The sequence below is a fragment of the Exophiala xenobiotica genome (genome assembly GCF_000835505.1).
Source record: "Exophiala xenobiotica strain CBS 118157 unplaced genomic scaffold supercont1.3, whole genome shotgun sequence".
Taxonomy (NCBI): domain Eukaryota; kingdom Fungi; phylum Ascomycota; class Eurotiomycetes; order Chaetothyriales; family Herpotrichiellaceae; genus Exophiala; species Exophiala xenobiotica.
The window spans coordinates 378,507-403,126 of record NW_013562492.1 but is presented as its reverse complement, the minus strand read 5'-3'; the positions used below and the strand labels follow the sequence as shown (position 1 = coordinate 403,126).

At 52.3% G+C, this 24,620-nt stretch overlaps 9 protein-coding genes across 9 annotated transcripts; 3 read left to right on the top strand and 6 right to left on the bottom strand.

The window, feature by feature from the left end:
* Window positions 1-781: 781 nt before the first annotated feature.
* PV05_04312 (uncharacterized protein) lies at window positions 782-2,894 on the bottom strand (the record flags this gene model as incomplete). Its single annotated transcript, XM_013460710.1, has 6 exons — window positions 782-1,466; window positions 1,563-1,601; window positions 1,667-1,694; window positions 1,882-2,175; window positions 2,276-2,729; window positions 2,790-2,894. The coding sequence occupies 6 exons, from the start codon at window positions 2,892-2,894 to the stop codon at window positions 782-784; spliced, it is 1,605 nt and encodes a 534-aa protein (XP_013316164.1).
* Window positions 2,895-3,847: 953 nt separating this feature from the next.
* Window positions 3,848-5,888, top strand: PV05_04311 (uncharacterized protein; the record flags this gene model as incomplete). The annotated part of the gene is made up of 8 exons (XM_013460709.1): window positions 3,848-3,991; window positions 4,043-4,095; window positions 4,144-4,306; window positions 4,435-4,677; window positions 4,735-4,933; window positions 4,991-5,366; window positions 5,424-5,704; window positions 5,758-5,888. The coding sequence occupies 8 exons, from the start codon at window positions 3,848-3,850 to the stop codon at window positions 5,886-5,888; spliced, it is 1,590 nt and encodes a 529-aa protein (XP_013316163.1).
* Window positions 5,889-6,122: 234 nt separating this feature from the next.
* PV05_04310 (uncharacterized protein) lies at window positions 6,123-8,035 on the bottom strand (the record flags this gene model as incomplete). The annotated part of the gene is made up of 2 exons (XM_013460708.1): window positions 6,123-7,332; window positions 7,398-8,035. 2 exons carry the CDS (start codon window positions 8,033-8,035, stop codon window positions 6,123-6,125), a joined length of 1,848 nt encoding a protein of 615 aa, XP_013316162.1.
* Window positions 8,036-9,473: 1,438 nt separating this feature from the next.
* PV05_04309 (uncharacterized protein) lies at window positions 9,474-12,055 on the top strand (the record flags this gene model as incomplete). The annotated part of the gene is made up of 8 exons (XM_013460707.1): window positions 9,474-9,593; window positions 9,653-9,767; window positions 9,980-10,272; window positions 10,325-10,531; window positions 10,597-11,105; window positions 11,165-11,531; window positions 11,624-11,721; window positions 11,833-12,055. The coding sequence occupies 8 exons, from the start codon at window positions 9,474-9,476 to the stop codon at window positions 12,053-12,055; spliced, it is 1,932 nt and encodes a 643-aa protein (XP_013316161.1).
* Window positions 12,056-13,803: 1,748 nt separating this feature from the next.
* PV05_04308 (uncharacterized protein) lies at window positions 13,804-14,618 on the bottom strand (the record flags this gene model as incomplete). Its single annotated transcript, XM_013460706.1, has 2 exons — window positions 14,063-14,618; window positions 13,804-14,021 (listed from the first exon to the last, which is right to left on the bottom strand). Exons 1-2 carry the CDS (start codon window positions 14,406-14,408, stop codon window positions 13,804-13,806), a joined length of 564 nt encoding a protein of 187 aa, XP_013316160.1. The 5' UTR covers window positions 14,409-14,618.
* Window positions 14,619-15,157: 539 nt separating this feature from the next.
* PV05_04307 (acetyl-CoA hydrolase) lies at window positions 15,158-17,471 on the bottom strand. Its single transcript, XM_013460705.1, has 7 exons — window positions 17,208-17,471; window positions 16,768-17,146; window positions 16,631-16,714; window positions 16,303-16,566; window positions 16,097-16,246; window positions 15,705-16,034; window positions 15,158-15,630 (listed from the first exon to the last, which is right to left on the bottom strand). Exons 1-7 carry the CDS (start codon window positions 17,348-17,350, stop codon window positions 15,403-15,405), a joined length of 1,578 nt encoding a protein of 525 aa, XP_013316159.1. The 5' UTR covers window positions 17,351-17,471; the 3' UTR covers window positions 15,158-15,402.
* A 222-nt stretch (window positions 17,472-17,693) lies between these two features.
* On the bottom strand, window positions 17,694-19,954 carry PV05_04306 (uncharacterized protein). Its single transcript, XM_013460704.1, has one exon. It carries the CDS (start codon window positions 19,777-19,779, stop codon window positions 17,953-17,955), a length of 1,827 nt encoding a protein of 608 aa, XP_013316158.1. The 5' UTR covers window positions 19,780-19,954; the 3' UTR covers window positions 17,694-17,952.
* Window positions 19,955-20,315: 361 nt separating this feature from the next.
* On the bottom strand, window positions 20,316-22,662 carry PV05_04305 (uncharacterized protein). The gene is made up of 2 exons (XM_013460703.1): window positions 21,938-22,662; window positions 20,316-21,885 (listed from the first exon to the last, which is right to left on the bottom strand). Exons 1-2 carry the CDS (start codon window positions 22,068-22,070, stop codon window positions 20,495-20,497), a joined length of 1,524 nt encoding a protein of 507 aa, XP_013316157.1. The 5' UTR covers window positions 22,071-22,662; the 3' UTR covers window positions 20,316-20,494.
* Window positions 22,602-24,488, top strand: PV05_04304 (uncharacterized protein). Its single transcript, XM_013460702.1, has one exon. The coding sequence runs from the start codon at window positions 23,301-23,303 to the stop codon at window positions 24,258-24,260; it is 960 nt and encodes a 319-aa protein (XP_013316156.1). The 5' UTR covers window positions 22,602-23,300; the 3' UTR covers window positions 24,261-24,488.
* Window positions 24,489-24,620: the final 132 nt, after the last annotated feature.

The window sequence follows — 24,620 nt, the reverse complement described above, 5'->3', positions numbered from 1 at the left end:
ACCGGCTTCATGCTCGACGCTTTTCGCCTTCCCTCTTCTTGTCGCTTTCGTCTCGCCTGCATGCTGATTGTCCCGCCGATACGCATTTGATCATCATTCCACTACTAGCTTTTCGCATTCTCTCCTGTTGCTCACGCTGACGTTTCTAGTCCAACTCTTCACCGGTCAATGTCCTCAACTCCCTCACCTACCACATCCACCATTCACTTGCTTAGGCTGCCACTACCTCTGCTTTCGTTCCACCTATCAAGCCCTACTGCCGTTGTTTACCTGCGTTCGCAATCCCTGACACTTCAATATTCCACATGCAGAGGTCGTTAACACACTGTCTTTTTCGCGCATCCGAATGCTACTTCACATGAGACTGGTGGCCTCGAGCAGGAGCATTCTTAATTCTACGGACATTCCTGTTACTGCGCGAAAAAGCTACTACCATATTTGTCACTTTTGGCGGGAAGAGAAATGGTGGAGCGGCCGATTGCTGGAGCGCTGCCAGTAAGAAAAAACAACAAGACATTACATATGCCTTCAAGTCTATAAAAGTACGATTGCAATGTCTTTGACCAAGGATCCGTGCATTGGGAGCACAACGATGACGAAAATGAGGAGGCGATGACCTGATTGAAAGAGCTTGCCGTTTCGAAGATGGAGCGCAAATCAGTCGCACTTCACACAAAGATGAAGGCAGCAGCTTCCTGTGACGGCAGAGATCTGATGCGCCGATGGGAACACCGTTGATGTCTGATGATGCTCACCTCCCTTGCAAACGCCTCATCTCACCTCACTTCTCAAGGTAAACCACGTCCTTGTCGCCCTTTTCCTCATCCACAACGTCAACTTGACCATTTCCGATCTTCTCCTCGTCCGCACGTCGTGCAATCTCCATGTCCATCCTCTCCCACATCTCAGGCCTCTTGAGCTGCGTAGCGACCTTGTCCTTGAACACGAGGATGTTCCGGTGCTCTTCGAAGTACCGATCGATATCCTCGAGCGTGCGGTTCGCCGTCTCGGGATAGAACAGGTAGGTCGTGGGGATGAAACTGGCACAGATGACGGCCCAGATGATCCAGAAGCGGTAGCCGAGGTTCGCGATTCCCGGCGGTGTAACCTGGGCGACCATGTAGTTCATGATCCAGTTGGTGGACATGGCGAGGGAGGCCCCCTTGGCCCGAAAGCTGATGTGGTTGATCTCGGTTGGATAGAGCCAGGGCACTCCCAAGACGCCCATACCGAAACTCGCAAAAAAGAGGAAAAACCCGGTCGTCGCGACGGCGCCCATGGCGGCAGGATTCGCCTTGCCGGTCTCGGACAGGCCCAGCGTGATGCTGATGATGGTCCAGCATGTCGAGCAGGCGAAAGCAGAGACCATCATGACTCGCCGGCGGCCGTAGCGTTCGATCACGAACCATGCTAAGAAGCTGAAGATAAGGTAGTCGACGGAACCGGCGGCGGTGAGGATGCGGGCTCTACGACGGGTAGGTCAGCCAAGGCATAAAGGTCAACTGTGTTTGAAGGATCGTCGTTCAAGGAAGAACGTGGAGGCGGTGGAAGGAAGGACTTACAGCAGCTCGTTTAGGTTGATGGCGTGGATGAAGATGTATCTGCTGTCAAATCAGCATGGGGGAAAATGAGAGAGGAGCAGGTCTGAGGGACAAAAGACGCTCACGTTTGAAAATAACTGGTACAATTAATAACTTGAAAAGTGTGGTAGTAGAAGACATGTATGAGAATTGATGATAGTATTGCATAAGGAACATCCCTCTCAATGTAGAGTAGATGTTCCTTATATCTATCTGAGACTAACAAAGGATACATTGAGCAAACATATAGCCAAAGGATACAATCATAGAGGTGTTTGGGTTCTGACAGTCAACATAATACCACTGAGCTGATTACTAGCCTGCATCCACGCTCCCAGGATCATTCTTCGGACGACACCAGACGGGCCACGGCCAGTGAGAAGCTGCCACCAAGTATATTTGAGCGCAGTCTCACGGTCAAGAACGTCCTTAATGATGTTGAACTCAGTCCGCACGGAAGCGGACTCTGGAGTGGCGCCGTTGCCCTCCAGAGCGGCGAGGACTTCAAGAGCTTCATCGTATCTGCCCTTACGGATCAACAGACGTGGTGAGTCCGGAAGCCAGGGGCACATCAACCATATGAGGCCCGTGAAGACTGCGCCACGGGGTTGGTTGTTAGTTGGGAAATCTATAAGGCGCAGTGCAGGACGTGTAGATTGAATGGGGATGAGAGGACGAAACAGGAATGTACGTACAAATCTGAAAAGCTAATGGGAATCTCCACGCGACGCTGCCCGGGGCGAAGGAGAAACCCAGCGTCAACCAGTTCGAGAGACAAAATCCGGTAATGCAGTTCGCCATCTGGATGATGACCAGTTTACCACGGCTCCTCATTTTGCTGGTCTCGGACTGCCAGACACCGGCGGTGGCGGTGTTCATTCCTGTGCCCAGGCCAGCAATCACACGGCCGGCCATCATTTGGCCCATTGACCAGCAGGCGGTCTGGACGATCGCACCGATTGCGATGACGGAGCTACCAAGCAGGAGAGTTCGTGGTCGGCCGAGCTTGTCGCCAGTATAGAGCGTGGAGAGCGCCCCTCCGAAGCACCCCAAATTGTACACACTAGTCATAGTGCCTTGGTCCTTGGGCGATGGGTTGCCCATCTGGTTGAGAAAGTTCTGGCCGACGAGGACATTCCCGAAGACGCCCTGCGTTTGGCAGACGCCGTCAGCACAAGGGTTGACGGTCGGTACTTGTCAAGGACTTACCTGATCGTAGCCATAGAAGACAAGGACCGTTGAAGCGGCCAATGAAATCCAAACAGTCAAGGCATTGCCCGAGCCTCCCAGATACTTCCTCTTCGTGGTAGTCATCTTTGACGTGTCAAACCAGATATGTCTTCTCTCTCTCAAACTGGAGGACTGGATATTCAGCAATTCCAACCAGCTTTGATAGCCGAAGGGTTAAGATACGTAGGTGATTGCCGGGCATCTTTAAATACCACACTTTTCTTCCGCGGTTGCGACATCCTGGTCTCTTGTCGCCGAATGATCAACCGAAGATCATATGTTGCCTCATGCCATCGGCAAAGAAGCCGGCGAACAACGCATGCAGAAGCCAGGGAAGATTTGCATAGCCTAAGGGTATAGCGAGTTCTCCTCGAAGCATTTGTGTCCGCACAGCCGTCGGGTTACCCATTTGGGGGTAGCCTTTTTGGTGATGATAGCCGCTATTGTGTTTTACCTTGTTGGAGGAATGGACCACTCTCCGCGCGGGGTTGGATGATCCCGCAAACGCTGTGGTAGTGGTCGAGTTTCTGCAGTATGATGTGGGCTTGGGTAGTTGTGATTCTGTTGGCTCTTGAGGGCGAGCTCTGCAGAAGGATCAAAGAGCCCCATTCCGGTGAGCAGGGGTGGCAGGAGCAGGAGAAACCATCCAGTATCCCCAAAGTGACCTACCGAGTAAATCTGTTCAACTGGCGAAGGTACTCACGTCCTAAGGCCTCATGACTGATACGACGTTGACATTGAGCACTCGCAGAGTCAATGACATTTCGAAAGGGCACCTCCGATCAGAAGCAGCCGTGGTCGGACAATCACGTCAGCAGGTCAAGTAGGTGCCTTTATGTGTACGACGATGCGTACACCAAAATTTAGCTGGCTCCACCATGCCTTGGCATCTTGACAAGTATATTTGGTGATCTGGTAAGTAGGTATGTTGGAAGGAGGTATCTCCTCCGCAGCTCGAGTCATTCCCGGCGCAGATGCCCCTTCGTCCACGGCAAGGGACTTGCTTCCCCCATACCTTTCCCGCCTATCAAGCAGTCATGCCCGTCACACAGGGCGTGCTGGCGGTGGCCGCGGTCCTAGGGTTCCTCTACACGCTTGTCAAAGTGTCCAAAGTAGGCAGTAGGGCAAAGGGCCTTCCACCCGGGCCGCCTACAATTCCAATTTTAGGCAACCTTCATCTTGTTAGTTGAGCCTGAGAGAATCTAGCATGGTGGCGGCTTATCATCAGGCAGATGCCCAGAGTAAAGCCGCATCTTCAGCTACAGAAATGGGCACAAGAGTACGGGTATGAATCACTTACCGCGGAGGCTTGTTCGAAACGCTGACTTTGTAGGCCGATCTATTCATTGATCCTGGGATTGAAAGTCATGATCGTCCTTTCGTCCGATGTTACAGTCAAGGACTTACTGGACAAGAGGAGTTCAATTTATTCAGACCGGCCTGACATGTTTATCGGTCAAAAAATTGCCAGTGGCGATATGAGATTGGTAGTGATGGTAAGACATTCAGGATCTATGAGCAGGATTTCTGCTGCTACCATATTTGCACCTCTGGCTTACCCTTTATTCCTTCGCCTTCATATGACATTGTTCGAACGGTAGCTCGCTGCTAATCACGTCCTTAGAGATATGGGGAGAACTGGCGAATGATCCATCGAATAATCCATAACATCCTCAACATCAAAGCCGCCGTCACCTACCTTCCCTATCAGGATCTCGAGAACAAATTCCTCCTAGCAGGCTTGTTAGAAACTCCTCATGATGTTCTCAATCACATTAGAAGGTATAGCTATTCTTTGTCCACTCAGATGATCTTTGGCTATCGGTGTCCGGACCTTAAAGAACCTAGATTGCAACAATTATTCTGGGTGAGTGTGCATGTGGCCTCCGTCTGTTTTCTAGTGTGATCTGACCTTCTTATGTAGAGTTTTGAGAGATGGGGTGAGCTAGCTGGAAGCGCAAGTGCCCAACTTGCCGATTTGTTTCCCATCATGCAAAAGCTCCCAGCCGCTCTGGCGCCCAATGTGCGATATGCGGCAAAGCTCCATGAGAAGGAGAAGGAGCTCTATGTAGGCCACTGGATGCAGGCGAAGCGAGGCCTGGAAGCCGGCACAGGATTAGTCCGTCACCACGCCGATAGAACTGTTCTGTGAATACCGATTCCACTGACCTTCATCTTAGCCTTGTTTCTGCAACGACCTTTTGAAAGCGCAGACAACCGAGGGATTTTCCGACGATGCAGCGAGGACATCAGCGGCTCGCTGCTAGAGGCAGGCTCCGATACTACGGCGTCTATCCTTTATGGCTTCATTCAGGCTTTGCTGCTCTGGCCTGATGTACAGAAGAAGGCTCAAGAGGAAATCGACCGAGTCGTGGGGTATGATCGAATGCCGACCATTGACGACTATGCCGAGATGAGCTACATTCGCTGCTGCATTAAAGAAAGTCTGCGTTGGATGCCGACCGTGTCTCTGGGTGTACCTCATGCCGTGGTCCAAGATGACGTCTACAACGGCTATGTGATTCCAAAGGGTGCTACAGTCGTTAACAATGTTTGGTACGTATGGCGAAAGCCACGTCTGTCGAACATGGTTGACCAATAACCCGCTATCAGGTCAATCCACATGGACCCCAAACGCCCACCCGATCCGCGCCGATTCAACCCAGATCGATTCGCTGATGACCCGACAACGCTCTATCAATCGGCCACGGGGGACCCAAAGAAACGTGATAACTTCGTCTTTGGCGCTGGCCGCCGCCTTCGCCAGGGTATACACATAGCTGAGAGGTCCCTCTTCTTGGGCATGTCGCGGATGCTTTGGGCATTCAGCGTTTCCAAGGCTTTGGACAGTAAGGGGCTGCCTATCACCCCGGACATGGATGACCTACTCGGAGGTATTACTGTTCAGCCCCGCGATTTTCCAGCCAAATTCACACCAAGGAGCCAGGGCAAGATCGAATCATCAGAGACGCCGTGCGCGAGTGCGAAGAGTTGCTTGATCCCAAGACGAAGCAGTGGACGAAAGTGCCCCCGGGAATGGCCTTCTCTACCTGGATGCCGGAGAAGATCGAGGCTTGAGTCTCCTCATCTTTTTGCCTCTCGGTCGTACTGCTGCGTGATAACAGTAGCGCGTTCATTCTTCACATAGTTGACCAAAGGATCTCGAACAGATTGAATGCACCAAAATGTTGCTATCCGTTACGTTCGAGTAGGATTTCAAAGGTTGCAAGCTACGGCTTAGATACACCTCATCCTTCGCTTCCTGGTGATAAATATAGTTTCCAATCCGGGGTCAGCCAAACTCGACTCCTGCTACCGCTGGAAGTCGCCCATTTTCTCCATCTCGAATGTGTCAACCTGCGTGGTCAATCCCACTGTCGTCGTGAAGGCCTCGTCCGGTTTCGTGGCCACTTTTTCTCTGGCCTCGATCCTTGCTCCCACTCCTGTCTTGCCGACGACGGTGTTCAAAATCTCTTCGGCGTCTTTCTGGCTTTGCACCTCATTACCCCTCCAGGCAACGTGCTCGTCAGGTCGGATCAAAATGAGGGGCTTCTCATACAGCTTTTTTGCCAGGGTCTCTCCGGCGAGGTTGACGTACGTCAGGGGAATCGAGGAGCACGCTGCGGCGTCCATGAGGAGTTCCTGTCTACACCTCTCAGCAGAGAAGCACAGCAAAGTCCAATCTTTACCAAAGTGGTCGAAGACGGGTGTTGAATCGGACAGAAAGAAGTGAGGAGCACGAGCGCCTGGCCAAGTCGATGGTGTATACTGCGAGGCGAGCCACTCGGGCCCTTTGCCGGCCTGGTCGAGTATAACGACGCGTGATTGGTACCGGTGGTCCATCTCAATACCCAAGTCCTTATTTTCGCCGTCATGGGTCTGATAATGACTCCGAATACGTTGCCGCAGAGCTCGTCCCTCTTCAGTGTCTTGATCAATTCGGCAAGGGTCACCGTCGGCAAAGATCTCCTTCATTTGCCCGTGGACGTCAAAATGGACTCCCGAGTGCTCGACACTTCGAAGCGCAACGGGGCGGCGCTCTGCCTCGTAGGATTCAAGGAATGCCGTGCCCGCATAGCCGTTGATAACCGCTGCCAGTTTCCATCCTAGATTATAAGCGTCACCGATGCCCATATTCATTCCGTAGCCTCCGGTAGGGATGTTTTGGTGAGCGGCATCGCCTGCAATCAGAACCCGACTGTGTTGACTCGACCATTGGCGTGCCACCGCGATATTGGGTCTCCAAGTTGATCGGACCAGAATTTCGTCAATCTTGATAGGGAATCTGTCATAGAGACCTCCTAACACGCGGTAGACAGCTTGCTCGGATGTGATCGAGTCCGTATCTGCTTCCATAGGCAAAAACAGATGTGTGGTCCAGGTGTCCTTCTCATCCTGGGAGATAATAGCCCCTCTCAACTCTCCCGGTGGTCCTGCCAGGAAAATGTGCCAAAATTGTCCTTGTTTATGGATGCGAGTTACGTCCGTCGACTTAAAATGGACGAGTAGAACACAGGCTGGACTGTAGTCGAAAGTGAGGTCAGTCATCTACTAGTACAGGGCTTTATAGAGATAACCAGGACTTACATTGGCCCTCCATCCAAGGGGAATCCCATAGATTGCCGAGTTCTACTCGACGCACCATCGCAGCCGACTACATAGTCGGCCACGAAGGTGAAAGTCTCGCCGCTATCTACGTTGACTACTGTCGACTGCACATGCTGCGGGTGTTCTTCAATATGCTCGACCTTCCATCCGAACCGGACACTTATTAATGGATCTGCATCGCAAATGGTCTTGAGCCATTTCTCGAACAGGACCTGGGAGATTCTTTGCCAAGGTTCGAGAGGTCGGGTACCGTCATTGTTTTCCTGAATTTGTTGCCTGAAGCGGTCAACGCCTGGGAGATCCCATTTTGTAATAGGCTCTTTGGCAGACATGCCCGATGAAATTAGGACAGGCTGGTCAATATGTGCCGGTACTCCCAGTTCACGGAGTCCTTCCGAGAGTCCAAGTCGTCGAAATATCTCCATTGAACGTGCGTTGGTCAGATCCATCTTCGGCCATCTCGTGGTGGTCTTGTTGCGCTCGAACAAGACGGATTTGACTCCATAGTGAGAAAGCACTTTGGCTACAAGCAGACCAACGGGCCCTCCGCCAGCGATAAGCACGGTTCCCTTGGGCAGTGTTTCGACGTGTTGGACGTTCCCGTTCGTCTTACCCATCTTGGACAAGTCTCAACCGGCAGGTAGAGCTTTAAATGTGAGGATGGGTGGGTGGCCGATCGAGTATATAGGGGAAGTATCGTCTGCCCTTGTTTGTCAGAGACGTGGAAAATGGGTGGTTCAACGCTTTCTCTGCAATGGCAGGCGAAGGAACAGTCCTGGAGCCTTCTCCTCCTTCTCCGCTTTCCCTTCCTCCCAGGATGAAATGATGGTCCCGATTTGAAGGTACGAGCCAGAGCCGACCAAGTGGCTCGGCCAACCCGCGATCTCCGTGCGGCCCAAAATTCGGCCCGAGCTACTGTATTGTGGAGACAAAGGTGACAGCCTCACGCGGAGGTACGATGTAGGAGGAGTCGTGGGTTCCGACTTCGCCTGCTTCCTTCCTGGAGGTTTTCAGTGCTGTCGGGCTCAGGTCTGACTGCCTCTTGTGAATCAAAGGGAACCATCGAGTTGCGGAGACATTTAAAGGAAGGGAATATTGTAATAGGATGTTCAGTGGTCCGCAATAGCTCCCCAGTCCCTTGGGCGTGTGTTGTTACAGCTCTGTCACGTAGGTATGTAAAGCAGTGCACGACGAGGACGAGCCTTTCCCCGCCCCCGGATTGGCCCCCAGACCTCGGCCTGCTTAGCTTGACTCCCAAGTAACACCCACACAATCTTACCTAAAGGTCAGCTAGGTCCATGCATGCATTATCCCATTGTCCGCATTTGTGCTTTCCGTCTTGCGAATTCCATCCTCAACTTGCGCCGACTCCACGACCTCAATGAAATAACAATGTCATCAACCGAAAGCCCTTCCACCAGGGGCCGCCCATTGACACCAGAATGCAGCCCCCAACCCAGGACCGGGCGTGCCGTGGCCTGTAACTTTTGTAGATCGAAGAAAGTCAGGTGTATGTCAAAGCTGGGGCAAGCTCGAAATCAGCTACCTAACTTCTGCAGGCAATGGAGGTCATCCCTGCGCAAATTGTATAGATCGAAAGCGAGAATGCGTCCGGCCGGCAGGGTCTCGCGCAAGGCACAAGTACGGCTCAAGGGACTACAACACCCTTACAGACAGACTGGCCCGTCTCGAGACCATGGTGGAAAAGTCCCAGTCTGACAGCCGTGCTCGGTCCATCATGACTGCTTCATTGCCTCCCAGCGTCAATCCTACCCGGACAGACTCTTCGTCCACGCCCCCAGTGATCGATCTCACGCGACGTCCCACTACTTCCGACATGTCGGACGAGAGACAATCGTTGCCCAATTTTGACCAATCATTGCTTGCGATGTCTGAGTCTGGAATCGGCAGTCGCCTCCTCTGATGAACTTGTCTACGATGCCGGCAGAAGGGACAGGTGGCGCGGATTCCTTTTCACCAGCGTCATCAATTCCTCAGCCATTTGGCGTACACTGCGGCTTGACTCAACCACTCAACTTCGACCAAAATTCAGCCATGGGATCGATCGAGCACAACGCAGATCAAGTTCGTTCACAATATAGCGGTCCTGCTAGTGGTATGGTCGACACTCCCAGCAGTATACCGGGGGAAGGGGCAATCTCTCGTGATGAGCTCGTAAGTAACGCTTCTGGGCGCTTGGGATCAATGTGGGCCACAAGCTAATACTTTATCAGTCTAACTGGGAGTATCACGGTGTGTGCCCTGTTGCCGTAACACCGAACCCGCATGCTGATCAGTACAGGACCGAAGTCATACCTGTCTATCTGCTCAGAGTCCGGAATAAGCTGGGTGACTGACCGGCTGCCGGACGCAGGCTTTCGTGATATTGCCACCACTTTCATAAAGGATGTGGCACGACGACTGAAGACGGACAGAAAACTATCACTGAGACGAGTATCAGAGCCCACGCCCGAGCTGGCATGGAGATACACAAAAGGTATCATTGCGTTGGACAAAGCCTACTTTCATGCGAGCGCCAGACTGACAAGACAATCTGGCAGCTTATTTCGATAGGGCAGTCGACGCTGCGTTAGGCATCGTCCATCGAGATTGGTTTGAATCGAGACTCGCAGCTCATTTGAGCGCTGGGTATCATGACGATGACGATCCTGGCTGGTATGCACTTCGCAACACAATCTACGCATCAGGTTGCCGCATAGAAGTCTCCAAACTCAGGAATATACGGGACTCAAATCAAGCAGCCTGGGGATGGTTCGAGAACGCACTCTCGGTGCAAACGGAAATCCTCTATTTTCGGACGTCAATGATTGGCATACAAGCACTGACCCTGATGGTAACCACGCATCACACCTAGGGGGTCTGAAAGATGCTGAAAACCTAAACAGGCGTATTTCTGCGAGAATATCGCTAGTCCGTGTCTTGAATACATGCTGTGTTCAAGTGCCCTACGACTCGCGATTTCCAAAGGGCTCCACCGTCAAGCAAGCCCCTCTGCCAAATTGAGCCAGGACGAACAGTCACAGCGAAGTTTGGTCTTCTGGGCGGCATATTGCTTGGAAAAACACGTTACCAGCCAGTCAGGACGACCCTCGGTATGTTGATCCGCGTTCAACGTCGAAAGCGCTTGAGCAATGTGCCCTGACATGCAATGTTTTAGATTATGGACGATGCGGAAATCAACTGTCAAATACCTCAGACGTTGACCCCAGGAAGCTCGGCCAATGTTTTCTACTACGACACACTGATCAGGCTTGCCCAACTGTCGTCCCAAGCCTATCGTAAGATTTTTTCCTACCAAGCGTTGCAAAACCTCTCCCAGGCACCTTACAACCTTATCGGCGAAATCACCAGCTTGGACGCGCAGCTCGAATCTTTGAAGCGTTCCAAAGAGCACGTTTTCCGCCTGGAAGCGCCAATCGACCCAAACGAGCTCCATGCATGCCTGAGCCTTCATCGTGCCATGTACCTACAGTACGCATACTACGTTACCCTCCTCGACATCCACACCATTCTAGCCATCCCTTGGTCCCAAAACATGCTTATTTCAATGCACGAGCCGTCTCTTGCCGTCCAAAGGGAAAAGTCGACCCAAAAAGTGGCCAGAACATGTCGCGATATCATCCTTAGCACCACACACATGAACTTTGACGCTAGCACTCCACATCCGTAGGTGGACAGACGCCGACCAGCGTTTTGAGCCATGACGCTGACGGAAGTGCCTATAGTCTCACATTTCTCGGACCCATGTATGCTTTTATCACTCTTTTTATCCACATTTTGAGATTTCCAGATCAGCCCAGTGTCCGCCTAGACATTTCTATGCTCACCATTTGCTCCGGGCATTTTGCCCGCTTAGAGTTCGCCACCGACTCGGAAATATCCTTTCCATTTGTGACCGAGGTGGCAGCCCTGGCGAGGAGAAGTGCCCGATTCCTTCGACCGGGTCATCCTTCATATCTGGACGGATCAAGTGTCGGAACGCAGGACGACCCTGGCAGATCGTCCGAGGGAGGAAGAGGAGAGACAGGGAAAGCTGGCGTCGGCGTCGGCTTTGCTCCATCAATCGACAATCAGATGAATCAAGATTATAATGTGAGTGTCTCCCCTTTCTAGCCCTATAGCCACCTCCAGAGTCCCCATTCCTGGAGAAGGCGGAGTGCTAAAGTTCTCTCGATCTGCTCCAGAATCCGGGTTACCCTAACAACGGATTCGATAGCGAGCTGGACGACTGGTGTCTCATGTTGCCGACGTATGATCCTGAGACAACCTGCCTGGACCTGTCGTTCGTGATTTGATACCAGGTCCAGTGTCTGAGGAGCCGGTTCTTCCCATGCAGAAAGAGCCGCTTTCCTGGAATCCCCCGTTCACCGGTCTGATCGAATGATGCTTCCAGCATTTCAGCATTTCAGATTGACCCCGATCACTTGAGCTCAGAAGCTGTGCAAGCAGCACAGAACTCCCCAGTGGCAGCACTATCAGGCTTGCAAGATGTAGTCCCGACCGAATCTCAAGCCAGGACCACCTCCTGCATGTGGGGTCTAGAATTGGGACCTGCTATAAGGGCATCCCAGACAGCGCTGATATGGTTCGCGATCGCTCTGGCTTTGACCCCCTAACCACTTGCACAAATCCCACCCGCTGGAAGGGGTAAACATATGGTGTAAAAAGTGACTGCCACTCTGGGACCGAGTCTCGACTTCGGCCTGCTTATAAGAGGGCGATGTAAATTGATGAACTACAGTGATGCTGTCATGTTTTGTACTGCGGGAATGAAGGAGTCAATTGAGGCGAAATAGCCTTTCTTTTTTCGCACGATGGCGGATCAGTTCCTTTCTCTTGTCTGCCAACAAGGCCGGCCCAGCTCAGTGCCCTCAACAAAAGGTCTGCGTGCCGAGTTATATGCGTGAGAATGACTTATCGATTTCGATTCACCCTGTCAACTTTTGGACTATTTATGATTCCTTCAAAGCCGCCAATGTGGGTGCCGAATCCTGTTGGCACTGGCGGCACCAATATCAGCAAAAACGATCTTGAGCATCGGTGTAATAGGGGGAGGGATCAACTGGGGTAGCAAGAACCACCTACCGCAAAAACCTGCATCAACTGCAGCCGATGTGGGCCCCCACAAGTTCTGCTCGGTTCTTGCACAACCAAGCGAGCTGTGAATTCTTGTTCGACCACTTTGGAATTCCTGAACGTCATGGCAATGGAGCCCAAGACCATTAGGTCGCGGCCCTCCTTGTCGTGCACGAAAACCCGCTGAACGGTGTGCTGCCGCTTCGAAATATGTTTCCAGGCATTGCTTCTGCTCCGAGATATCTCTATGGCCAGGCGTTAGGCGTCAGGAGGCTTCAGTTTTCAAAGGGGGGGTGGGCCAGTTGTGCCAGGTGGGCAGGCGGCCATAAATCCCCCAAATATGCTCCAGGACAGGACCGCATCTTCGCCTTGCATTGCATACCTTCGTGGCCACTGAATTCCGCCGCTCCTGTAATCATTTTGGCGTCCTGGGTGAAAATCTCGCTTGCCATTCGAGGTCCGGCTTCGGGACTGGTGTCGTCGGCCAGAGAATAAAATCGATCGATCAAGCTTTTCACCGCTGGATAGCTAATGGCGCTGCAGTAGGCCAGGCGGTGTCCTTGGTCACGTACGACATCTTGTAGTCTAGGTGGTGGCTTTCGCTGGCTGGCTGGCCTGACGAATGCAGCGCACGAAGTGTACGGAGTAAAGGATGTATGGTTTAAGAACTGAATGAGGTCACCACCCAAGCCTGGAAAGAGAGGTTACTCGGACACTCTACCCCGAACATCCACCTCGGGATCCGGGCAGCGGGATGGGATGGCCGGTTGGCTGCTGCCCCAAGGCCTTGACTATTTCGGACCCGGTCAGAGCGCGCCATGATGGCACGTACTCGTACTGTACGGTAGTTCACTAGACCCCAATACCTCTGGTCTGGGTCCACGAGCCTCAGCTACGGGCTAGGTAGGTACAGTACTTCAGTGAGCGCCGCCGAGTTTCACTGGTCCGAGGCCGAGCCCGAGCCCGAGAGCGGCATAGTCCGTAGCGCGACGGTGAGCAACTCGCTATGGGTGGCTGCTTCGTTAGATCCAATGCCAACTCGGTGAGGTGGGATGAAGATAATGGAAGAATCGAATGGTATGGAAACATTTTGCTCTGCAACACACAGTATCATTATGATGACGGGCTTGACAGCGTCCAGGATTTGATGGGCAAGTCGGCAACAATACATGGTGGCTACGTGCCCTGCAGGGATCCTTGTTCCTGCGCAGCAGCAGCCTTTGAGAGCATCGACTGGGAGGTTAAGCCTCAGTCTTGGGAGGTAGATACTGGTACTGTACATGATTTCTCAAAACAAGTCATCTGGGAGAGCTCTTGGCCCAATCTCGACGCGTTTCTTCAATACTTCCTCGGATTCGCCTTGCTTAAGTCTGGCGATGAAACCTTCGGCGTCGAAATCGGTCCCGACCGGGTTCTCGCCAAATTCTTTGCTTGTCATGAATGCGTTGGCCGCCTCGACGGTGTCGAAGTTGTCCACTTGCGTTTCCAACATGTTTCCGTCGGGATCTTTGTAATAAATCGAGGTCGTCGGCCCATGGTTGACGCACACCAAACGGGGCAAATCCCTCGTGCCTGGCGCTGACGGTATGCGACGAGGAGCGCCGACACCGTAGGAAATGTAAAGGCAATGTGTTCCAATCCGGAGCTTGTGGGGACTTTGGGTCCGGTGCCTGGCATGCCGATCAAAGCGATGCGATGGTGCTCTTCGTCGTAGGTGATGAACGACAGAAAGTCATTCCCATGCGTCACCCTGCCTCCTAGAAAGGCAGTGTAGAAGTCGACCATCTTTTGGAAATTGCCGGCATCGGTTCGGAGAACGACGTGCGCAAGCGCCCTTGGACTCAAGACCTTCTCCCCAATATGGTCAAAGTCAGTGACTGGTACGGATCCCATGATGGTGGAATCGTCTCGCAATCTTCTCACGGCGACTGTCTCGGGACGGATCCAAGATGGTGAGGATGTTGTGAGGATGGTGTCTTAAGGAAAACTCTTTTCGGAGTCGCGGGCTTGATTCGTGTCGTGATGGGAAGCTTCGCGGGCCTTTGACCCATCATGCTCGGATTTTGCTCTGCAGAAAGGGTATTCCTCCCCAGATCGTCCGGCCAATAACCCCTTCATGCCCCATATTGCTGGCAAGGAGTTCGGTGGGTTGATCCGGAATGAGTACTGTAAATTTCGGGCTCGGGCTCGGGCTCGGCCTCACTTAGCCCAGTAGTGTCCCTGACGAACGTCGAACGGATCGTTGCCAGGTCCCATTCTTGACAAGATGGCGAATGACACTGCGATGTGGCAGCTCATATCAAGCCAACTAAGGGCGATCCCCGCGTCGTTTATAAAATGTGCTTCGATTTTCGTGGGGTGTCTCGTAAACGTCTTCAAAGCCTTCGTCCGTCAGGGGAGGCTTCTGACTCCGGATCAATCATCAGACCGTCACGGCGTGGGTGGATTACATAGTAAAGCGGGAGCGTGAAGGGGTAAGAAAGGTGAGAAGAAGGCGAGTCGCGAGACATTGGTTCCAGAACGCCTTAGGTACCTAGGTGTTGAAAGCTGACACGGTCTGGGTGAGCACCCACGTGACCTCCGAGCACTCCTAAAGCTGTTTCTACTCATGAGCGAGACGGGAGGGCGACAGCGCGAACTCATATCCAAAGTGGTAGCACAAGAAAGCTATATTGATCCTACGCCTGAATGTCCGTCTCAGATACCAACACAGCTGGTTGTTGGTACACCCAATTTCTGTACGGAGTACGCGGCTACTACTATTCCGTCTTCAACGCGCCTGTTCCCATTCCGCTCATGGATGACAACCCCCCATTCAAGGTCTTATCTGGTATGACGACTGACTGCTGGTCAACCTAAGATATTGATTGGCTCATTCCAAAGGCACTCATTTCCAGCCGCTGATTTTCATCGTGCCGTTCTCGACCAAGTTCTTGTGCATATCGAATGCCTGGAAGAGCAGATGAGGCTCGTGTCCCATGCCTTTTCTCAAGCACTCAAACTCGGCCTTGTCAAAATAATCCTGGAGGATGGGTCTGTATTCTGGATGTGCGCACTTTTTGATGATCTCGCGTGCCCGTTCTCGTGGAGACAAGCCTCGCACATCGGCCAAACCCTGTATTGTCACGTCAGTCAGCCGGGTCTGGCGAAAGACTAAAGACTACGCAAGTCTAAGCAAAGGGAACTCACGATTTCAGTCACCACAACATCGAGATCATGCTCGGTCTGGTCAACGTGTGTGCACATTGGAACGATGCAGCTCACGCCTGTAGGGTCGGTCTTGGAAGGTCGAGTACTGGGTGTATGCATGATGGAGTACTTGGATGAACGGAGGAAATCGGCCGATCCACCAAGGCCGTTGAGCATGCGGGATCCCATGACGCAGGTACTGTTGGCATGGGCATAGATGTCGACTTCAACGGGAGTGTTCATGCCAATGACACCTAATCTTCGGATGATTTCCGGTGAGTTGGACACTTGTTGAGATCGGAGGAGGAGCTTCGTGTGGTATTGTTCCCACTAGGGCTGCGTTAGTGATGGGCAGCAAAGGCATGGTTTTGTCCACACTGAAGGTCACTTACTCCGTCGTAGAAACGCTGGAAGCCGCCGGGCGAGAATCGAATGGACGTGGCGGTCGCGAAGTCCAGGTTACCACTGTCAAACAGGTCGAGGAAAGAGTCTTGCAAGACTTCTGTCCACACCTTCAAGTTCTTGAAGTTGGCTCCTCCTTTCTGAAAGAGGTCAGATATATGGGGTATCACACAATGACTGGTCTGATGGAGCTTACAGCCAGTCCGCCAACCACGGCGTTTGCGATATTTCCAATACCAGACTGAATGGGGAGCAGATTCACGGGCAGTCTGCCATGTTTGACTTCGTGTTGTAAGAATTCAATGAGGTTAGCTGCAATCGCTCGGGATGTGTCATCCTCGGGGGCATTCTCGGTGGTCTGGTCGGGATAGTCGGACTCGACAACAGCAACCACTCGCTCCGGATCAACGGGGATATGGGGTGTGCCAATGCGATCCTCAGGTGCCATGATCAGGTATGGCTGCAGTACTAGTCAGTATAAGGAGTCTTCTCCAAAAGACTAGAGAAAAGAACTGGTCACTGGCCTTTCTCCGTGGTGGCAAGTCTGTCATTGTAATGTCGTGCAAGCCTTCGAAACTAGGCGCAGCAGTGTTGAGTTCGATAATGATCTTGATAGCTTCGTCAGCGCCCGGCTTCATCCGCAGAGTGCTGACGAGGTTACCTTGTCCGCCATTTGGATGATTTCGGGAGAAGCTCCCACACTGGCACCGGGAATAATGCCACCGTCTTCGGTGATGGCAGAAGCTTCGACGATAGCAACATCCAATCTGTTATTCGCCTTGTGCATGGTATAAAAGCCATACATGAGATCCACGGGGAACATGCTAAGATGCTTGTCGAAGAATTTGATGTTGCCATTGTTGATACCTTTGGCGATCTCCTTGCCGACTTGATGAGGAGCTCGTCGTTCGATCATATTGAGGCGAGCCCATCGATTCTCGGTCTCGGCTCCTGAAGAGGCTCCGACGAAGAGGTTGTACTTGAGCTTCCCCTGGAGTCCATTCTTCTCCACGTGATCCGCCAAAGCCGTCGGCACTTTCCTGGCGGACTGGTCAACAAAGGATTCAGAAGAATGACCGGGAGGACGGGATATGTGCTCACTTTGGATATCCTACTCCTGTAAAACCTGACCAGCCAATATAGGACCCGTGAGGAAACAGGTCGATAAGGTCCTCCGCCTTGGCAAGCTTGTTGAGATAGGAAGGACGCCGACAACGGCTCTTGAGCAGGGCTGAGGCGGCCATTGTCTGGGTAGACCACGATGAATCAGTCTACACAGGAGCAGGCCGTAGCAGATACTCCAGGGACTGTGAGCTGTTGATGGTTTAGCAGTACTGGTGATGAACGGGGGATTTTTTATCTCGAACCACGAAACAATGAAAGAAGCTCTGAGCCGGTAAGAAGCCCATGCAAGTTTCGTCATTGGCTTAGACACAGCTCTTAGGGCCTATTAGCTGGGACGGAAGAGCCCTGATGAGCCCCTCTGCCCCTCTCCAGGTGGCTCTCTCCGGACATGGCGGAGTTGGGGACCACGAATCAAAGAGTGACTTAGCCAGGAGCCGCCTAGCGAGATCAAAGCCAGTATCAGTCAATTATCTGACAACCAACTGGATGGCAGTGGGTGCCAATCACGGACCACAGTACACAGTACTCGTACTCCATATCTCGTATACAAGAAACAATCCCTCAAGCCCTCATTCATGTCCCCGAGTCTTCTCCGACTTTTGCAGTATTGCGGATGCTGGCGGTACGCATTGCCCATTGCCATTGCCCACAAGCCTGGCCAGACTCCTTATGGAGTTCCTTTCTCCGCTGATCCGACCTACTCACTAAAATACTTATTGTTTTATTTACAAAAGATTGCCGCCGGCAGGTGAGCATATTCCATCTCTTCCCATGGCTCATCAGGGTCAACATCGATATCTGCAACTGCGCCAATACAAGCCCGGTCGAACAGCTTCTCTCCAACATTGATGCTCCCACTGACGACACGTATCAATTTCACCTGCTGGTCCTTATCCGACTTATATCCCTTCTCCAAAGCCACAAAGTACGCACAAATACCTTCATGCGAGACGGCGACTAGATTCCCCGGCACATCTTTCGTCGGCCTTGATCCAGTGAAAATTTGAACCGAGTTCTGAAGACGGCGAGCATCGGGCGCGTTCCACTCGTTGCCGTACACAATTTCAAAGTGTTCCTTCCAGTCCTTGCCTCGTGCTTCCAGTCGCTTGGACACCTGACCAAGATAGAAGCTCTGGATCCCCGACCGCGTCGGGTACAGTCGGGCTGCCACCGTCATCCTGGAGAGTGATAGCCCTAATGCGATGATCGTTTCGACCAGCACAGCAAGACAATAGCCGTGAGAGGGCGGCACGCCGTCTTGACCTTCTTGGAGCTTGTCTTTGGCGGTGCATATCCCACAATGGCAAGCATTCCTTATCCTCGTCAGGTGTTCCACGTAGGATGCCGATGCGTCTTCATGCGACATTTTCAGCGGTCTTTCCATTCGGCCTTGGAAACGTCGGAGTTCCGGAAGCCAGTTCGTCAGGGTCTCGACCAACCCAGTCCCATAGGACGCCGTGTTACTCTGATTCTGCGTCGAAACCAAATCACTGTGGTCTTCATGTCCCTTGCCTAAGGCAAGTCCCTCGAACATCCGGGCTGCGCTACCGATCATCATTCCAAACGCTTTGGCCTCATCATGATCTAAGTAATGAAAGCTTTTGCCGAAGACTCGTGGAAGGAGAGACTGCCATGCAACCCGACCACCAAACGGAGTCGCGTGGACTGCGGAAGAATACGTCCGGTCCACAAGCGTCAAGTCCGCGATACCAGCAGAGTCTTGGCCTCTGGGCTCGAAAGAGTACGCGAGACCAGGTTCCTCCACGAATACCAGTATTAGCTGTGGTTCCTCGTCTGGGTGTGTCCTCCGCAACTGCTCTCCATTGGTCTGATACACGGTGATTCGAAGGTCGCAGAGCCATTCAGCTACAGCTCCTATCCAACAAATGATCGCGCTGCCCGTATACGTGACTTGCTTTTGGCGCCCGCTGGTAACATCAAGCAGAGCTTGAAGCGCCTGAGCAACGGTCCTTGGCGGGATGAGACTTTCTAACCTCTCAACGCTGATGATGTGATATGGATACAGTCGGATATAGTCCTCCACCAATAGACCGAAATCGGTTGTGGCGAAAGCTCCATTACATGCATGAAGTGCAGCTTTCCATTGAACCAAGTGCGGCGCCAGATCCTCAGGGCCAGCTGCTGCCGCAACCATCTCTGAAAGAACCATAGCCCCATATGTCTCATGAAAAGTTTCTCCCAGGGCGACCATGACGGCCAAGTGATCATAAGCTCCCTCCTGCTCGTGGACCGCCCTGTCGTAGATGACATGCGACGGACACCAGCCGAATGAAAGCTTGTCGGCTGGTGCTACCGAGATATGGACTGGAAGGTTGCCGAGCGCATTATTCACATTGCGTTGACCTGCAACGGCGATGTTGAAGTCGCGAAACAGCAGATAGGCCACATAGCGAGTGTATGGATCAACTTTAGCACCGGTGAATTTGCGTAGGGTTGTCGAATATACTGAGATCGTCTCAGGGAAATCGTCCCCGATAAGAGGCATCCTGGGATACATAGTGTATGTCCTTTCGCGAGCCTGTTTCATGTCCGCAACGGCCCAGAATCAGCTGCAATGGATAGTTGGATAGAAGGAACATTGTGCAAGACTGAGATTGTCCAAAGAATGCGCTCATACCGAGCTGGAATTAACTCAATCCGGTAGTCAGCGTAGGTAATTGAACATTAGTGAAGAAGCGCTGCGAGATCGTGACTCAGCAGCTGCCGGTCCTCGTGGCGCTGTGTGGAAGCACAATGATAGGGTCCATGTGGCATGATGGCCCCAGGTCATCCGATATGCCAACCACAGCGGGGTAAACAGCTCGACAGATACCTAGGTGGTTGGGTATTTACAGGCGAGCAAACTCGTGTCCATGTGGTTGAATCAATCCTCCTTCCTTGTCCATACATGCGACCGTATGACTGGATTGATTCGTCGCTGCTGAGGATCCTTTCGGGAGTCTCACGAAGTCAACAAGTAGCTTACATTGCCAAAGACCTTGTAGGCACGTGACGGGGCTGACCTCCTGGTAACTGGCTCCCCAAGCTACAAGAACTCTGGATCGGTCAGGTTGATGCTGTGACCAGCGTCCATTATGTGCGGATCCAAAGGAGGGCAACACAAGACAACACGGGTACACAAATGGCGCGAACTTGAGAGTATCATAGATGTATCCGACACTACCGTATGTATCCCAGCTCTCCTGTGCTCCAACTTGCCTACAAAACTTCCAGTCCAAGTAAGGGGGTCCAAGAATAGTTGCTCACAGGTTGGGTTTGATCATCTGGTGCGCGGTGATCAAAGGATCGTAGGACCGCTGACCAAGTATATCCTTGGGTACAGGCACTGTATGAGATGCCAACCCACGAGTGTCCACCATGTCCGGGGTAAGATCTTCCACCTTCGCCGCACCAATCAATCTCATGTTCATTACCATCTCGTCCTTAAGGAGTTGCATCGCCCGGTCCACCCCAGGTAGACCGTATGCAGACATGGCGAAAAGGAAAGGTCGACCGATGCCCACGCCTTTCGCTCCTAGGCAGAGAGCTTTGATAATATCTGTTGCTCGTCGAACACCGCCATCGACGAAAATCTCAATCTTGTCTTGGAGACCACGCTCTCGTAGGACAGGCATGACTTCAGCAAGCACTTCAATTCCTGAAGGTGCGGTGTCCAGTTGACGACCGCCGTGATTGGACAGAACCACACCATGTGCGCCAACTTCAATGGCCTTCAAAACGTCCTCGACTCTCTGCACGCCCTTCAGTATAATGGGCATCTTTGTGATGCTCAAGAACCATGGAATATCTTTCCAGCTAAGGCTGGGGTCTATGAAACTCGAAATGGCTCTGGCGGCACCTTGAGATCTGTCAACGTTGTCGCCACTGGTGTTTTGGACATTGGAGCCGGTGTCGTCGAATTTGCTCCGCATGTCCTTTTCTCGTCGGCCAAGTTGGGGAGCGTCGACGGTGATAAATAAACCTTTGCAACCCCGTGATTCTGCATGCTCAACAATCTTTTTCGTGATTTTTCGATCCTTGTTGACATAGAGCTGCAACCATTGGCATTGGTCACCTTCTCGAGCGTCGCAAATCTCATCAAAACTGCACGATGCCAGAGTCGGGATCATCTGAATGACGTTATGTTTCTTCGCGCCCCTCGTCAGAACCACCTCGCCTTCAGCATGTCCCAGTTTGCCCAGCGCAGTGGCGGTGACATAAAAGGGAATGTCGCATTTGGTCCCGAGCATGGTCGTGCTGATGTCCACCTTCTCAACGTCGACCAATATCCTTGGCCGGAACCAGATCTTATGGAAGGCAGAATGATTTTCTCTCATGGTAATTTCATCATCCGCACCAGAGCTGTAATATGCCCAAGCCGTCTTCTTCATGACATATCGGGCGACACTTTCAAAGTCCATAAGATTATAGCATGCCTCGAGAGGCGGCATGTTCTTGATCCTTTCTTGTCTTTCTATTTCTTCTGGGCTCTCCTCTTTCTCCTCTTTCTGCACCGTCTCCATGTTGACCGGTCCAAGGTGTTTCTCTTTCGGCAGGTACTTGTCAAGGGTGTCTGGAGGGTGGATTGGGTCGAACTCTTCAGTAGAATCTTTTCCGGCATACTTGAGAATAATCTTGGGGCCTCCCGGGTGCTCTAACTTGGGTGTTAGCCACATACTGCAAATGTATTGTTCACCACCACCAACCTGGCAAGAACTCTGTCACATCATAGGCTTTTCCATGTACGATGACCCAACAGGAGTCTCGAGAATTGTGCTTTGCCACCTCTTCACCAGTGAGCGTGCCAACGTCTGGCCGTTCTCCCTCGTCGTGATTCATCTTGACGATGATGCTTCTTCGCTGGAAGGTAAAATAGGGAGTCTTTCAGGATCTGGAGGAACGGCCGGTGTGCGTCGACCTGGGGAGGTGAAGAAGGAGATGTAGAAGGCGAGGACGACGAGAAAAGCGAACAAGATTATAAGAGCTGGCCCGATGCTTCCAGACTGGACAACTTGGAGGAAATTATGTCGGTGGAGGACGTAATGGAGAAGCATATCGGCGTCGATTGGGTGGAAGTGGTGGGTAGTGCATCAAGACTCGCACTGACGGGCGATCTGGAGGAGGCGGGGATAACAACGATCTCATCATTGACGGAGTTCGCGCCGCCCACAGGACGCAGCTCTCCAGGTGTACCAAGACTTGAAGACACCTACACCTGCCTACTGGGGTACGAGTAGAATCCAGGAGAACTGCCGTGCCGCTCGGTGCAGCGGAATTAAGCGAGACATGACCATTATGCTGTCGACGATTTGTGGCAAGACTGCGGATGCCATCGAGGACTTGCCATTTGTCATTCAGAATTCGAGAAATTCTCGTTTGTGCATTTATTGTCCCACCTCTTCTTCTCTCCTCTCTAAGAGGGTCAAGCCGTACTGTGCGTGGTAGGCGAGCGGAACGAGGGATCCGGAGGAAGTGTCCGTGGCTGACTGGGGACATGGTCTGCAGGGACAATAAATAGGGCGTGGTCTGGAAAAGGTCTTCGATTGTTCGTGTCAGCTGTTTTCAGGCAATTTGCCAGGTATGCCCGCGTGATACGAATATCAATATGACAGTTCGTCAATGGGCTCGTGCCTTGTCGACCCTGCTGCTGATTGCGAGATTGCGAGAGCAGATTGCAGAAGTTTGGCGGGGTTGTTACTCGTTAAAGGCGAGGCTTGAGTGTTTTCTGGGGGCGAGAGCGAGCGATCTTCGAACTGCGACTTTTGCAACATCGACTCTCCTCTTCCACGTTCACCTTCTTGTCGCGTTTCTCCTTTTCCCTTCTGTTGATCTTCTTTTTCGCTTGTTGGAAATCACTAAGGGAAGCTGACATTGTCGTTCAGGCCTTCGATGCTGCACCAGCTGACCTCTCTGAACCAGACATCGTGACTCAATAAGCTACAGGCTACCACGGTACTGGGCTCCTTCCCGTTGCTCCGCCTACTCTTGAAAAAATGAGATAGAAAAATTCAGAAGAAGCACGTCTTCCTACCCTTCCCTCTTTTCTTCCCCTGTCGTCCCTCAGCCACAATGAGTGCTGCTCCGCCCTTGATCACGACGACGGCCCCTCAGCCTATTCCTGCGACCTCGATAGAGGCCAAACTGGTGGTTCTTGGTGCTCAAGGGGTTGGAAAGACTTCCCTTGTGTCCCGCTTCATAAACCCAACTGCACAGTTGTCTAAAAACGTTCAGTCGACGATCGGCGCGTCCTTTGTCACGAAACGCATTACCGACCCAGACACATCGACGACTGTTCGCCTGCAAATATGGGACACTGCGGGGCAAGAGAGGTTCAGAAGCATATCTCGACTCTATTATCGAGGCGCGAATGCTGGTCTGCTATGCTACGACATAACCAATGAACACAGTTTCGAAGAGATGAAGACATGGCTAGCAGAGATGAAGGAGAATTGCGAGGAAGGAGAGGCCATGCCCATCATCCACGTGGTTGGTACAAAGACCGACATTGTTGCAGATGATCCCTCGCGCCGGGAGGTCACTTTTGAGAGAACCATTGCATATGTGGCAGAGCAACTGGGAGCCGTGGTTGCGCAGAGTACTGCTTCGACACCCCCCTTGACCATGAAACCTGGCAACATACAGAGTCCAGACTCGAAACGCAGCTCGGGATTTTGGAACCAGGATATTGGATGGGATAGCTGTCACGAAGTCAATGCGAAGGATGGTGAAGGCATCGAGGAGGTCTTTCGGGTGATTGCGCGAAAATTGATCGAGCAGAAGCATCAAAAGGATGCTGTCGAGATGGCCCGGCTGCAGCAAACTCCTGGGTATCGGAGTGAGAATGGAGACGACTATTTTGCAGGACACCATGGCCACAACGGAAGCTTTAGAGTTGGGTATGGAGACAAAAGACGAAGCTGGCTGGGTTTGCCGAGTGTTGGATTGGGTATCGGCGAATCTGAAGGTGGAGGACCGGGCTACGGGACTCGCGATCCGGAAGAAGCCAGACGCAGAGGGAGGTGCTGTTGATACGCATATGCACTGGTGGAGTTGAAACAATCATCGGGCACAGGTAATTGTCGTTCCTGGGCGAGATGCAAGGCGCACGGGGTTTAGGATCCTTGTCACATTCGGAAGGACAGCTCATGGCTTGGTGGGAATGGATATCTGCTTACTCGGAACACTGCACTGTATACGAAGATAGGTCCCAGGCTTATGATTTTGATGCTGAGAAGATGCAATACATTTGTTACGGCCGGTGTCCTAAATGATTTTACCTTCCTCGGCGTCTAGATCGATTTTCCCATATAAGGAATGAGCTTCCTACGCCGCTCCAAGAGATCTCGGTGTCATGTCACCACAGCCGCCGGCTCGTATTGGCAGCAAGAG

Bases quoted from the DNA above. Each gene is read 5' to 3' on its own strand.
- PV05_04304 (XM_013460702.1), top strand. From the start codon at position 23,301: ATGAGTGCTGCTCCGCCCTTGATCACGACGACGGCCCCTCAGCCTATT.
- PV05_04305 (XM_013460703.1), bottom strand. From the start codon at position 22,070: ATGAATCACGACGAGGGAGAACGGCCAGACGTTGGCACGCTCACTGGT. The intron at 21,886-21,937 runs GTTGGTGGTGGT...CACCCAAGTTAG, and splicing joins TGTGACAGAGTTCTTGCCAG to AGCACCCGGGAGGCCCCAAG.
- PV05_04306 (XM_013460704.1), bottom strand. From the start codon at position 19,779: ATGAAACAGGCTCGCGAAAGGACATACACTATGTATCCCAGGATGCCT.
- PV05_04307 (XM_013460705.1), bottom strand. From the start codon at position 17,350: ATGGCCGCCTCAGCCCTGCTCAAGAGCCGTTGTCGGCGTCCTTCCTAT. The intron at 16,035-16,096 runs GTAAGTGACCTT...ACGCAGCCCTAG, and splicing joins TCCAGCGTTTCTACGACGGA to TGGGAACAATACCACACGAA. The intron at 15,631-15,704 runs GTGAGTTCCCTT...GTGACAATACAG, and splicing joins ATGTTGTGGTGACTGAAATC to GGTTTGGCCGATGTGCGAGG.